The sequence below is a fragment of the Malurus melanocephalus genome, unplaced genomic scaffold (assembly GCF_030028575.1).
Source record: "Malurus melanocephalus ecotype Western Australia unplaced genomic scaffold, MMel_1.1 scaffold_387, whole genome shotgun sequence".
Lineage (NCBI taxonomy): Eukaryota > Metazoa > Chordata > Aves > Passeriformes > Maluridae > Malurus > Malurus melanocephalus.
The window spans coordinates 414,495-427,615 of NW_026623619.1; the positions used below are offsets into that span (position 1 = coordinate 414,495).

The window sequence follows — 13,121 nt, forward strand, 5'->3', positions numbered from 1 at the left end:
GCTTCCATCTCACAGCACTAGAAGAATTCAGCTTCTCAATACCAAAGGCTCAGGAAAGCATGGATGTTTGACATCACATGTTCCAGCCATTTGTCTTTCTCAGATGTACTTTTACCACCTATCTCAAACTGTCCGTAAAATCACAGGTGACAGGCTGTAGCAGAGTTATCTTCAGCAAGAACATCCCAATGCAGTTCCATTCTTGGAGGAAGTGGGGTGGGGGGGAATGGATTGGTGGTGGTGGGTTCTTCATTTTTTTTTTACTGAAAAGAGGAGGGTCACTTATAGAAGGATTTAAAATCTCAGCTGGAATTTTTTGACTGGGGATGTTTATGATTGACACAAACCTGCTGGGATGCCAATACACAGAGGAGCATTGTGGCAGCATCATTCAGTGGCCCTCACTCAAATCCCATTTTCAAAGAAAGCTTTATGTAGCCTACATCATCCATGGCACTTCATGAAGAAAATGAAATTAAGATATTAAAATGGACTTAATCAGGACTATGGTGAGTATCTTTGGACCCACATTTTCATTTGGAGGTTTAGTATACGCCCCAAGTAGGTAGTCCATGCCGCCACTGCTGTCTGTGAAGAGTGGAAGCTTGCAGAAGGGCAAATCATTGCATCCAAGGATCAGTGTCTGAGAAATAAATCACTAATGCATCTCCATAACTGGAGTGATTTTCCACCAGAAGCATTCAAGATGTGCCTGCGGATTTCTTGTTTTTGTTCTCCTCTGGAGCGGATTTTACCTGACAAAGTGCACATTTAAAATGGGAGAAGGTAGATTGTAGCAACCTAACCACTGGAATTTATCCTTTTTTTTTATTATTTATTTTTCTTTTTTTCTTTATAAGAAAGCAGAAGCTGTTTAAAAAGAATAATTTCTCTCCATTGCAAAATGAAGCCTGTCAAAATCACCTGCTATTTTTCTTCACTCCCTGGGTCTGTCCCCCAACACTTGTCTGATATGATAATTCTGATTCTCTTAAGCTGCCTGTTTCTTGGGGAAACCAGTGAAAAATACTTTCTTGCCCTGTTATCTTACTCAAACTTAGAACTTACCTGGAATATGAAGTACATGGGCAGCCTGCCCTTGAACTCACAGTCTGCAACAGCATTAGCATGTTTTTGTTTTAGCAGTGTCAGGCTCAAAGTCTCAGTAGGTGTTCTGGGATGTAAATAATATGGATTGATCCTCTGTGACAGTCCTGTGGCTACTTCTGCTAGGAAAAAACCCAGCAAAACCAAATGATCATGCAATGGTCCTAAGGAAGGGGAAGCAAAAGATAACAGGTTTTCCTACGAGGTATATGTTAATATCTTTTTCTAACATGACACAACACTTTCATGCTGAATATAAGAACTAATGATTTGTGCCTGAACAAGTAAAATGAGGCTTAGCTGTGTGGAACTTTCCATCCAAAGAGTTTTGTATTTATCACGAATTCTGGATCCTGAGACACATTTTGTGTCATTGCAAATTAGTGTTTTACATTTTTCCTCTGAAGATCAAAACATATTCTCACTAAACCATAGTTTGCTGTCCATGTTTCTTTCAAAGGAGTGTTCTATTCTTCCTAAGGAAAACTATTTCCTAGCAGCAAAACTCATTTAAAATTTGATAATCAGCTGTACACATCAAACCTCATCAATGTTTTTGACAAATGAAAAAATGAGCATATTTATTCAAATAACATCCATGTTGCTCCTGAATTCTAGTACCATTCCAGTTGTATATGAGCAACCATACTTTGATTTCTGGGTGTAACCTGGTAGGAATTTCACAGGAAAGCATTGCAAACAATTTATGAAATCACTGGGGTTTTTATTGGCTGTGATTCCATTTTAAAAGAACATCATACCATTTACCCACATCATGCAGGAAAAATTACCAGGAAAATAACAAATTAAAATCACATTCACAATGTCTCTACTTTAAATCATCCTCAAGTACTGCATGCATCTGAAAGAAAGCTGGGGAGCATTTCTACTAGAAAATGCATGGCTAAGTTTAATTTTGCTCTGTGTGTGTGAAAGAGAAAGAGAGAAAACAGGCAATTTTTTTAATGACAGTACTGAAACATTTTACTAACTCAGTGCATGAAGAAACAGTTATCTTGATAACATATATTCAGAACAGATACAGACAACTCTCAAATACATAAGACATTACATTTAAWTCACAACAGCTAATTTCTAACAATGCTTGTTCTAGCACAAAAAGCTTGGCCAAAAGATGTATTCAGCAGCACTGGTATGGTCTTTCTTGATGAAGAAGAGGGGCTGGGAGGGATCTAAGTCAATGTATGATGTTAGAAACATAGACAGAGGAACTCCAAAGTGATTTAGCGCATGGTCTTATATTTTGTTTTATTCATTTTAAACACAAGAGTAGCATTGATAATCAATATTGCAGTCTGATTTCATATGGCTTTCTCTACATATAAATGTGAGTTCACAAGGTCAATGGCAAACTAAATCATTTACCCTCCAAATGTGAAGGCCCTTTGACTACTTTTTTTTACTAACCAGTAAGGTCTTGGAGCTGTGAGGGAAAATGACTGCAGTGTCTAGCCAACAACCTTTCTGTGTAAATAAAAACTAGTTATAAAACTAAAATACCTCATTTACCTGAGATTGAACAGACCAGTGATGCAAAGAAAACAATGTCATAAAAGACAAAAAGATGTTCAGAATCCAAACAATGAACCATGCTTCTCTTTGGTCTCTTGTTTAAGTGCTTCATCACCTGCTTGAGTGCCAAGGGGAAAAATGTGTGAGACAATGGTTCTGACTTCCATACATGAGCCAAGGTGTCTGCGTCCCTTGCTGCCCGTTCTGAGTGGGAAGGAAAATCAATGGGTGGAAGAGAAGGGAGAGTGCCTTGCTCTCGAGTCTGTTCAGCATGGCTTAGGCACTTTGGGACAGTGGAATGACTTCAGGAGAGGACCGCTACTCATGTAACCTGCCAAAAGTTACGTGAGGCAAAACCAAGCAAAACATATCCAGTACCTGTGGTAGATCTTCTGTCGTGTTTCTTATGGCAAGAAAAGGAAAATGGGAACTACCAGCTCACACCTGGATGAACTCTCTGCTGTCAGTGATGAAGAGCTGCTGCAGGTGTGGTGAGCTGAGATACAAAGGTGATGAGACGGCTGAGCTGGGAAGCTCCCACAATGGAAAAGACTCAGCAAGCACTATTTAATAAACCACCTCCCCTTTCCCTTCTGCTTTGTGAGCCACCAGACTCAGCACAGAGATCCTATGGCACTCTTCAGGAGTCCAATCCAAATGTTCACACAGCTCAGGAGCTCAGCTCAGCTCAGAAGGGCAGTATTTTTAATGCTCTTAGCTCAGAGACAGCAGTACCTACTTAAGAAACTTGATCACAGGCTACACAAGATCCTGACTTAGATCAGTCATTTAATGCCACAGCTTCTGAGGCACAGTTATCTAAAATAGTACTAAACAGTCTTCCTTTCTCTCTCTTCTCCCTTTCTTCTCCAATTTCCTCACCTTCCACAGATGTGTGCACAAACATGCACATCAAGCTGCTAGAGAGACTATGAAAACAATCAGCACTAACATTCTGCAAGGAGGATGCGAGGCAGAAAATTCTGATCTTACATCAGGAACAGATTTTGGCTGGATGAGCAATGGAGTCAGTGAGGGGGTTAGGGAAAGGTCAGCAAGCAAGTGGTAGAGAAAAGCCAGAGTAAGGTGGAATAAGCTTGTCCTCTCATTTGTTTGTTTGCAGAATTCTCCAGCACAAGGCCACGGGGATATATTAATGGATATGTTCATTTTAACACAGGCACATTTCTGCTGGTTCTACTTATGTATTAGAGGATGCAGGCCACAGAGATTAAACAGGGCATTTCAAAAGTATTGATGTTTGAATGCCAGTGATCTGTTTTAGGAGATTTAGCTACCAATGAGTGGCTGAAGCAAAGAGTCAGCCTTTGCCTTGTTGGTGTCAGGGATGTTGGATGCTCTCTCAAGAGCAAATTGAGCTGCTGCCTTCATGACAGAAAGGGAGTTTTCAATTCTTTGAGATTTACTTAAATAGGCTCAAATTACTAGCTGCTGAATTTGCATGGAGTGAGAAGAACACTATTCCTAGAAAAAGGTAAATCGTTCCATAATATACTCAAGCACTGATTAATAAAATGTTCTGGGTCAGTAAAAGTCTCAGGAGGGAGACACTCATCTTTCATGAAATGAAAATTAGTGGGGGAAAATCCCATTGACATTATCCAAGCAAGTAAAACCTGCCTTCTCTTCCCTTTGGCTACCCTTTTGGTAGCCCTTGGCAGCTTGTACTTGAACAAACAAGTCTTGTTCATAGATCCAGCCTGAAACAAGTTGCATCTTTATCAACTGTTTCTGACCTGCAGATCAGTCAAACCTTTTCAGTCTCCACTTTGGATTCAACATAAATTCATGTTTGAAATTATTTGAGAAGAAGTGAGGACTAATACCCGAATAAAAGTTTTGTGAGGCAGGCATTACTATATTTAACTTCTTCCAAATATTTTTTCCCTATTATGACAGAGGCTACTAGAGGATACAGAGCTGTCATGTTCAGTTCCTTACCCATGGTACAGATTTCTTCTGCCTACCTGGAAAGGTGATAAATGTCTTTTAAAATTTCTTATTCAGGAAGATACAGAAGTAAAATGCTTAATTTAGGTACATAAAGAAGTGTCTAAGATTATCATCCTTTTTGTTGCCAGCAGAAAGAGAGCTTTTGCTTTGGCATCTTGTCCATGACCTTAGAAACTTTTGTTGTTCCCAGGATAGGGACAAGCCATGCTAGTTCTGCCAGACAAACCCTGCTTCTCCTGACAAGATTGTAAGACTGAGATGGCAAGATGTTCTCACAGCATCGACTACAGAGACRTAGCCAGATGCAATGTTTCAGGATTTGCTCTTCAGACTACAAGCCAGATACCTGATCATGAGGATCTGTGTTCAAAATAGGTCTATTTATGTATTGAATCTATGGATATGTTAGCAAGTCAACATCTCCCATAGAACATGGATTTTCTTACGCAAATACATGATATCTACAGTGTTTTATTGAGAAGACCTCTATGCCTGTGTCTGCAAAAGGCAACAAAGTTAYTAGTGAAAAAAAAATTCTCCCATCCTGCTAGCATCAAGGGTTACCGCACACTGCTGTAATATTAATTATCTCCAACACAGCACCAGACAAGCATCCTCTCTTCATGCCTTTACCTCAGTTGGTGGAGACTGAAACTTACACTTTACAGGTGTAGAAGCTCATTGGGGCAGAAAATAAGCGACATCCCCAAGGCAATGGGGAGGCAATTTAGCACGATAAATATCATGGATATTTATGGATCTGTCATGACTAATCAGGCCGCCACACACTCCCACACACTGCAGGAAGGGGTGGGCAGGACACAGCCACGACAATATGCTGGAACCCAAATATCCAACCCACAAGCGCTGCTGAGAATGGGATGGTTGAATGTGGCAGAAAGAGGAAGATTAGTTAAACAGAGCAGCAAATGCACTTGGTCATTGGCTTCAGAGGGGTTGGGGAGGTCCTCTACCAGAGCATTATGCTCTCTCCTGTGGTTTCAGCTCTCTGTATGGCAAGTGCCTGACCAATTTGCTCATTCAAGGTAAATGTATGGCTAATTCCCAAAGTAACATGACTCTTGCTTAGATTCTGAGGCATTTAACTTCTACAGCATCTGAGGGCAGATGACTCATTTCTTCCACAGTTCTGAGTGATGTCAGCTGTGTAAGTCATGCATGATTTACTTTCAAAATGATCTTTTATTTATGTCACGAATGGAATTAAAACAGAAAAGCTCTGCTTCCATGGGAGAACTGAGAGGTCCCTTCCAAGAGCAGATGTGCTCAACAAAAAATGGCTTGTGTGACCCAATCAATAGGAATATTATAATAATGACTAATTATTATCAATAATAAAAATAAGAGAATTTTAAAAAATTAAAGAGGCCACTGTTCATACTTAGTGAACACTCCTTCTTGCATTGTATGGAAATGAGATTGTTCCTTTTCTATGCTTGATGTGCAGTTGTCTTATTTAACACACATAGTACTATGGCTTATAATAAAAGTTGTGTAGTCTGCAGCTTTTTAATCTTTACATCCATTCAGAGGCATCTACTGGATGTGACTATGTACAAAAAAAAGGAATGGATGAGTCTTGGGGTGGAGGAAAGGGAAAGAGGCAGTCAGAAGGGAATGGGAAGCAAAAGGACTCCTAGTGAGCAGTAGAGGGCAGAGGTGGGGAGGACTGCGTGATGAATGGCAAGATTGTAAATCCCCATTGGGCAAAAGAGAAATCCTTTGCAGTACTGTTTATGCCCATCTAACAGTCTGCAGCCWTTACTTCTTGAACATGTCTTGCAGGGGCCCTGGTAAGTATTTGATGACTGTGTCTAGGATGCTCTCTTCTTCTTCCTCCTCCTCATCCCCACAGCCAGGAGGGATCGCCTTCTTTGGGCGAGTCAGGCTCCCTTCAGCATTAGCTTCCATTGCAGCCTGGGCCTCCGCTTCCTTTTCTTCCTTCTTCTTTATCCCATACTGCAGGGGAGAGATAACACATTGTTTGAATGATAATATGCGAGATAACACATCTGCTGATGAAGTCGCCCATTGCAGATGGCAGCTCATATTCTGCAGTAAGAACATCACATATTCTCATTTTGCTCTTTTGGATACCAAAAAAATGGATACCAAAAAAAATCCATCCTAACAACCCTCCCCTAAGTAAAGCCCAGTAGATGGACAGCCTTCACAAGACAAGATGGTCGGATGCTCACATCACTCAGAAACASGCACAGGGAGAAACTGGGACTGTGCAGCCATGGGTCTAGCCAAGAGAATGTGTTATCAAACTATAAGGGTGGCATTCTACTGGTGTCAATCCTCCTCTTTGCTGTTAACAAGTCTGATGCTCAAGTCCATCATCCACAATGATTTTGAAATTACACACACGAAGCATTTCATAGTTAAGGATTATAGATGTGGCAAAGCTTCAGGGAAGAAACAGTTAGCAACAAAAGAAAGCAAACAGGTCAGGACAGATAGGACAGCAATGAAGAAAACAGTTTCAGATATTCTAATGTGGGACATATCCTTCATGCATATTCTTTTTGTACAAGTGGGACAGAAAAACCTCTGTGAAAATAAACCTTGAGAAAAACCACTGACTCATCTGTTTGAAGAGAAACACTCTTAAGCATGTGAGTAAAATGGGTACTTGAAATTGGTACTTCCACTAAGAATTAGAGGCACACCACTAAGACATAACATGCATAACCAGAATCTCATTTCATCATTTTATATTCAAGAGGCTAGATTTAAGAGAGGACTAAACATATGTATATACTTCTATTTCTGTGTTTGCACTGTTTCAGAGATTAGRGTGATACACAATAAAATTTAAAAACTCAACTCAAACTGTCACTTACAAATCTAGAGCAACAATTATACCTTTAAGCTGCCCTCTGCATTATCAAGTGGTCAAATGGTTTGGGCTGRATGGTACATTTAAAAGCCATCTAGTCAGAGCGATGAGTAGGAACATTTTCAGCTAGGTCAGATTGCTCAGAGACCTGCTCTGTTTATTTAGACCAATTCAGATTTCCCAGACTGCTTCCACCTTTTCTGATGATAAATGGAGGTTAAACTTTCTTGGTATTGTGATCATGATGCAAACTCAGGAAGTGTCCTGTTTTTCAGTGCTCAGCTGTGCTTCAAAGAGGCCAGCTGTACATTTCAAGGATGCTTGTGTTCCCCAGGTTCACAGCTCCCTGTCTGGCAGAAATATTCTTCTGTTTATCCTTTTTTACCTTTTGAAAAGACATGTTCACGGCTGCTCACTATCAGCTCCTCAGCCACCAGTCACCTCACAAGCACCTGCACAATTGCTTACAATTAATTTTGCATGAATACGCTTGAAAGGAATATTGAAAAGAAAATTAAATGTGATTCAAAAACATCAAAGAATTATGTTGGTACCATGTAYTCAATATTTTCAAGTATCAGTAAAACCGTACTGCTGAATAGACATGAATTAGATGCTATTTTCATTATTTGTTCTTTTCATTTTTTCTACTAAGATTAGTACAAATTGTTAACCAGTTAAAGAAAACGTGTACTGCTGCTTTCATGACTTTCTGATTTCAGAGGGCTGTTGGGTTTGACTTTTCCTCCCAAACATTACTGAGCAAAGGCATTATTTTTGATTCCTTTCTTCATCATCGTTTCTATTTAGCATGACAGCCTGCAAAGTTGAAAACAGGAGCTTTGAAACGCTCTAATTCTCTAAATCAATTCTTTCAAGCCAAAATGTTCATTAAGGACATTTGTTTTATGATTTATATACCTGCTGGGTGCCAGTCACACCTGATTTCATGGTAAATATGTTAAAGGCAAATGATGTCTCCATTCACATGTGATGCAAAGAAATAGTTTCATCAGCTTGTAGTTACAGGGCTGTACACCACCAAAGAGATCCGATACAGAACAAGCTGCAATGCAGGGGGAATGGCATGCAGTGCTAGACTGTGGTCAGTCTCTGAAGCTGTATTACCCCCATTCTGCCCCTGAAGCCACAGGGAGATGTCTCTCGTTAATTCCTGGAGTAAATTACATGCAGATATTTTCTTTTGGCAGCTAGAGGAGAAGAGTTGTGGAGACAACACAAATCATAGTAACCCTGCATGCTTTCAAATTCTCCATCTCAAAACAAGTATCAGCTCAAGATGTGGTGACCCTCTGGCTCACAAACTTGCTGAACAAACATCCAGGCCACAGGAAACAGTGGAACAAAACCAACCAGTTATGAGAATTCAGTATTATCATTTAAATTTGGTGGTATTTTGTCATGCTTTGCATTAATAAAAATGTAAGCTTTCATAAGTGAATCAAATGGCATACTTAGGGTTTGAAATTGTTACAGAGGAAATAAAATTATTGAAAGGGAAGTCTTAATATAAGAAATCTTTTAAAATAATGTTTTCACATGAAATAATTTGGGTGAAGTCAACAAATAATTTTTTAAAATATGACTAAAAATAATTTTTCTGGTCCTCTAGCTTTCCTGGGRATAGGAAATATTGCATTACTTCCAAAAAAATGAAAAATGAGAATAGTTCCATTTTTATTCAAGGTTCAAGGTTCAACCCCACAACATTTGATACCAGAAGTTGTATCATTACCTGCTTGGCCTTCAGTCACATATTCATGTCTTCTACTATATGCAGAATTATGGACCTAACCCAGGAAAATACTGGAACATTTTTAGTATGTAAACCGTCTTGCCACTCCTAGAGTTATTGCTGAGCTGCCACATGAGGATTGTTATCACTGGGTCATGTTGGAGAAAACTGTCATGCTGGAATCCTTAGTCCAAGTTGGAAGAGTAGGGAAAAAATACCCTGGGCCTTGGCTTAACCCACACTCACAGACTGTCAGGAAAAGTCCAGATTAACCTGCTACATCAGATTCCTCCCCACCACCTTGGATCTGAGTTGGAACTGCCTACTTAGAAACAAGTGATTTATCTGAAGAAGTTCAAGAAATAAAAAAGGAGTTTTGTGAGGGTTACAAAGGCAACTCGAAGACTGTATGGTGGGACCAGATAACTCMGGAAACAACTCTTTCACCCAAGGTGCTCTGAGAGCCTGAAGTTAGTCCTCAGTCCAAATATTTCTRCAATATTAAATAATACTGCATATCAGATAACACTAAGCTTTAGTTTCTGGAAAAAGGTTGGCATGAGAATCATACTGGTTACATCTCTCTTCAGCCAATTTTACTTCTCAGTAGTTTTGCATAGCTGCAGGTGGTACTGAAATAATATCTGAATAGCTGTGGCAGATAACAGCCGTCTTTGGAATTACTACTTTATTTACTAGCTAAGGTTTCAAAAGCTTTTAAGAGATTTAAATGTTTATTCCTTATCTTGCTCCATACACAAGTTATGGGAGTCTATCCAAACAGCTCTGTTTGAAACCTTTCATTCACATTCTAAACATCAATGCAAAAAACCAAAACATTCCTCCAGATTTGAAAGCATATTAGAAAAAGGCACTGGGATGTCAATATGACAGCATTTTATCYCAAGAGTTAACTTTACCTGAACAAGTCTTTTTCTTAGAGACCTCAAGTACKGAAAACTCTCACCTCTTCTGTTACTATCCTTGTAGTAGTAACAGAATTGTTAACTATCCTTTTCAATTAAAATATTTCTCCTCATGWCCTACCTGATTCTTTATGAAATGCCTTCCAAAAAAATCTGGAAAACTGAAAATACGAAGCTACAGCAAAAAAATTTGTTTTTCATCTGTCCTTTTGGGCTTTATTTGTGCAAAGTTCTTTTTTCCTCTTTCATTACCAAAGAGAATATCAGCCCAATTTAGATTTTTCCATCATTAATGCATGGAATTTTCTGACAGGAATATAYGAGGGACTGAAATAAATTGAGAGAAATAGGTAGAATTTAGCACCAACCTTTAGTTCCACAGCTGTGAGAATCTAGGGTACAGAAAAAGACTCCCCTTTTATTTCATTTATACAAACTTGTAGTTTTTCTACATGATTTMTTTGCTGTCTCTGGCAGTGAACAGTTTGTCAAGCAACCTTTCACTTTAAGTTTCAGGTCAGCGGCTAAGGAAAGTACCATTGTGACAGACTTTGGTCTGGTTTTGGATATTTTACTAATGCTACAGCATTGGTTACAGATCTTCCTGCAGTAAGAGTRCTGCTGTGTGTTTATATGGCAAGGGAAACAGCATATTTTTCTTCCCCYAAATCTACTCCCCCAAACACCTGAGCTGGGGACATGGCAGAAAGAGAGAAGGGTTTTCTACAGGCGGTGAGGATGCTGAAACCCAGAGCCCTGAGTACATCGTTCTCATCACTGTTTAAAGCACAGAATCTACTTTGATGTAGATCTGGCCCAATAGTKTGTGCTGCATTTTCTTTCACTTCAAATCTGCTGATTTAATTTTGTGTTAAATTTGGATCTTTTTGCTTGTTTGTTTTTGTTGGACTTGCCAATCTTCATTTATCCCAAGCTTGCTAGAGAGGATTAGTCCCCAGAAAACTTATGAGGAAGCCTTTTAAGACATATGAAAGGAGGACACTCTCAAGTTACCCATTTAAGTGCAAGGTCTGCCGTGCACTGTTAGAATTGCACAGACTGTTCCAGGCAGCTCAGACACGCTGCCCCGAGATGATCTCTGTGCTTTGTGAGGAGCAATGAGCAAAAAGTCACAATCTGCCACGTGGGCAACCATGCAAATATCAAGCTGTGACAAGGAATGAAAGGTGTGAGAGAGAATGCTGGGTGTCTTGGTCCATGCCATGCCATGGGAGTGTGTGTGGGGTGTTTGTGGGGGTCTGTGTGGAGTGAGTGTAGATGTGKTTTTTTTCTAGTCCTGCATGCTGCTGCATAGCTCTGCTGACCCTGTCAATGTCTTAGCAGAAGAGGGCTGATTAAWAATGAAAAAGAACAAGGCAACGTCTGGAAACTGCAGTCCTAAATTACATTGTTCAATTGCGTGTGAGCCTAACAGGAGCACAGCTCAGGTGGCACATAGGAAAAAAGGAGGAAAATTAAACTTCAGGTAGAGGACACTTGAGATGCAAAGGCAGGGCCTCATCTCTTGGAAGAGATGTTCCCAAACCTTTTCCTTGGGGGCCATCAAGAGTTTYCCAGCCAGATTTCCAGCAATGGTTATTTGTAAACCTGGCTCACGCCCTTTGAATCCTTTACCTCGTCCAAGATTTCACCTCCCCACAAGCTCCCTGAGGCTACACATGCCTTGCTACTCCTTGTTAGCTCAGGCTCTCAGCTCTGTCAAAATCACAGCAATTCTTCGTGTACAATCTGTCTTGTTTCAGGTCCTCCTGGGTGTTCTTCAGTCTTACCTCCCTGTTTCTCTCATGGGGCTCCCACAGCAAAAACAGAGGCCCACGGTTTTCATCTTCCACAACACAAATCCACAGATACGGATTTCAAAGGACTCATGTGATCTTCATCTGCCTCCCAYCAGCATCTTCTTCTGGGTGAATCTAGCAGCCATTTCCTTCTCCCCCATGGCAACATTGCTGCCTGAGAACCACACCCCTGGTTTCCATTCCTGTTAGCTATGGAACTGCAAAGCATTCCTATGGGAACACCCAGTGCCCCAAGCAYACAAGAATAGTGCTACCCTAAACAATAGATATAAAATTTACTTTTCTGCTGCTCCACAACAGATGGAGTGCAAGATAAATCACTGCTCTCTGGAGGAGACCGGATCTACAYCCGACAATCCTCGTTTCTTTACTTTCATTGAAAACTACATGGCATCTCTCCACTGCTTGCATACAAGTGAAAAACAGAACTGCACCAGGTTCCTGGTTGAAGAAGCCAGCTCTGAATGTTCTGCAAACTCAGATCAAACAAGGGGAATTTTTTCATTGCTTTCAGTGGAGGCAGGACCAGACAAACTTAGTTAAAAGAAAGAAATCATATGATTTTAGAAWGGCTTGGGCTGGAAGAGACCTTAAAAATCATCTCCAAATCATTGCAAACCCCCTATAGGCAAATCTGCTATAGGCAAACCTTCCTCTAGACCTGTTTGCCACTCATCACTGGTGACCACTTGGACATTGAGCCTTTAATGACATGTAGAACCCTAGAAGACTTGGGGACTGATGTCTCAAACCYTGATAGACCAATAGCTGTGGACTGCCAACACAGCTCTGTGGATTGTTGGTGATAACAGCCAAGAATTGCTGGTAATAAGCAATGGGAAAAAACAAGATGCGGCTGGAGATGGGGTCCATGTGGAGGCAAGGGCAGGAATTGTCCAGGACAAATATCCTTGTTCTGGCTCCTGGAGATACGCCCAACACAACACAATGCAAGCACAGGAAGGAGGTTAAAAAATGGGCATGGACTGTAAGGGGGATCAAGGCCACCCAAGAACCCTGACACTGGAACTAGTCCCTGGTCTGTCCTTCCTTCCTTCCTTCCTTCCTTCCTTCCTTCCTTCCTTCCTTCCTTCCTTCCTTCCTTCCTTCCTTCCTTCCTTCCTTCCTTCCTTCCTTCC

The 13,121-nt window shown here is 40.5% G+C and overlaps 1 protein-coding gene across 1 annotated transcript in view; it reads right to left on the reverse strand.

The window, feature by feature from the left end:
• Positions 1-1,677: 1,677 nt before the first annotated feature.
• Positions 1,678-13,121, reverse strand: part of CPLX1 (complexin 1) — a 104,393-nt gene continuing 92,949 nt past the window's right edge. The window contains exon 4 of the mRNA XM_057379098.1: positions 1,678-6,594. Coding sequence (XP_057235081.1) covers positions 6,397-6,594 — 198 coding nt within the window. The 3' untranslated portion in view covers positions 1,678-6,396. The remainder of the gene's footprint in view (positions 6,595-13,121) is intronic.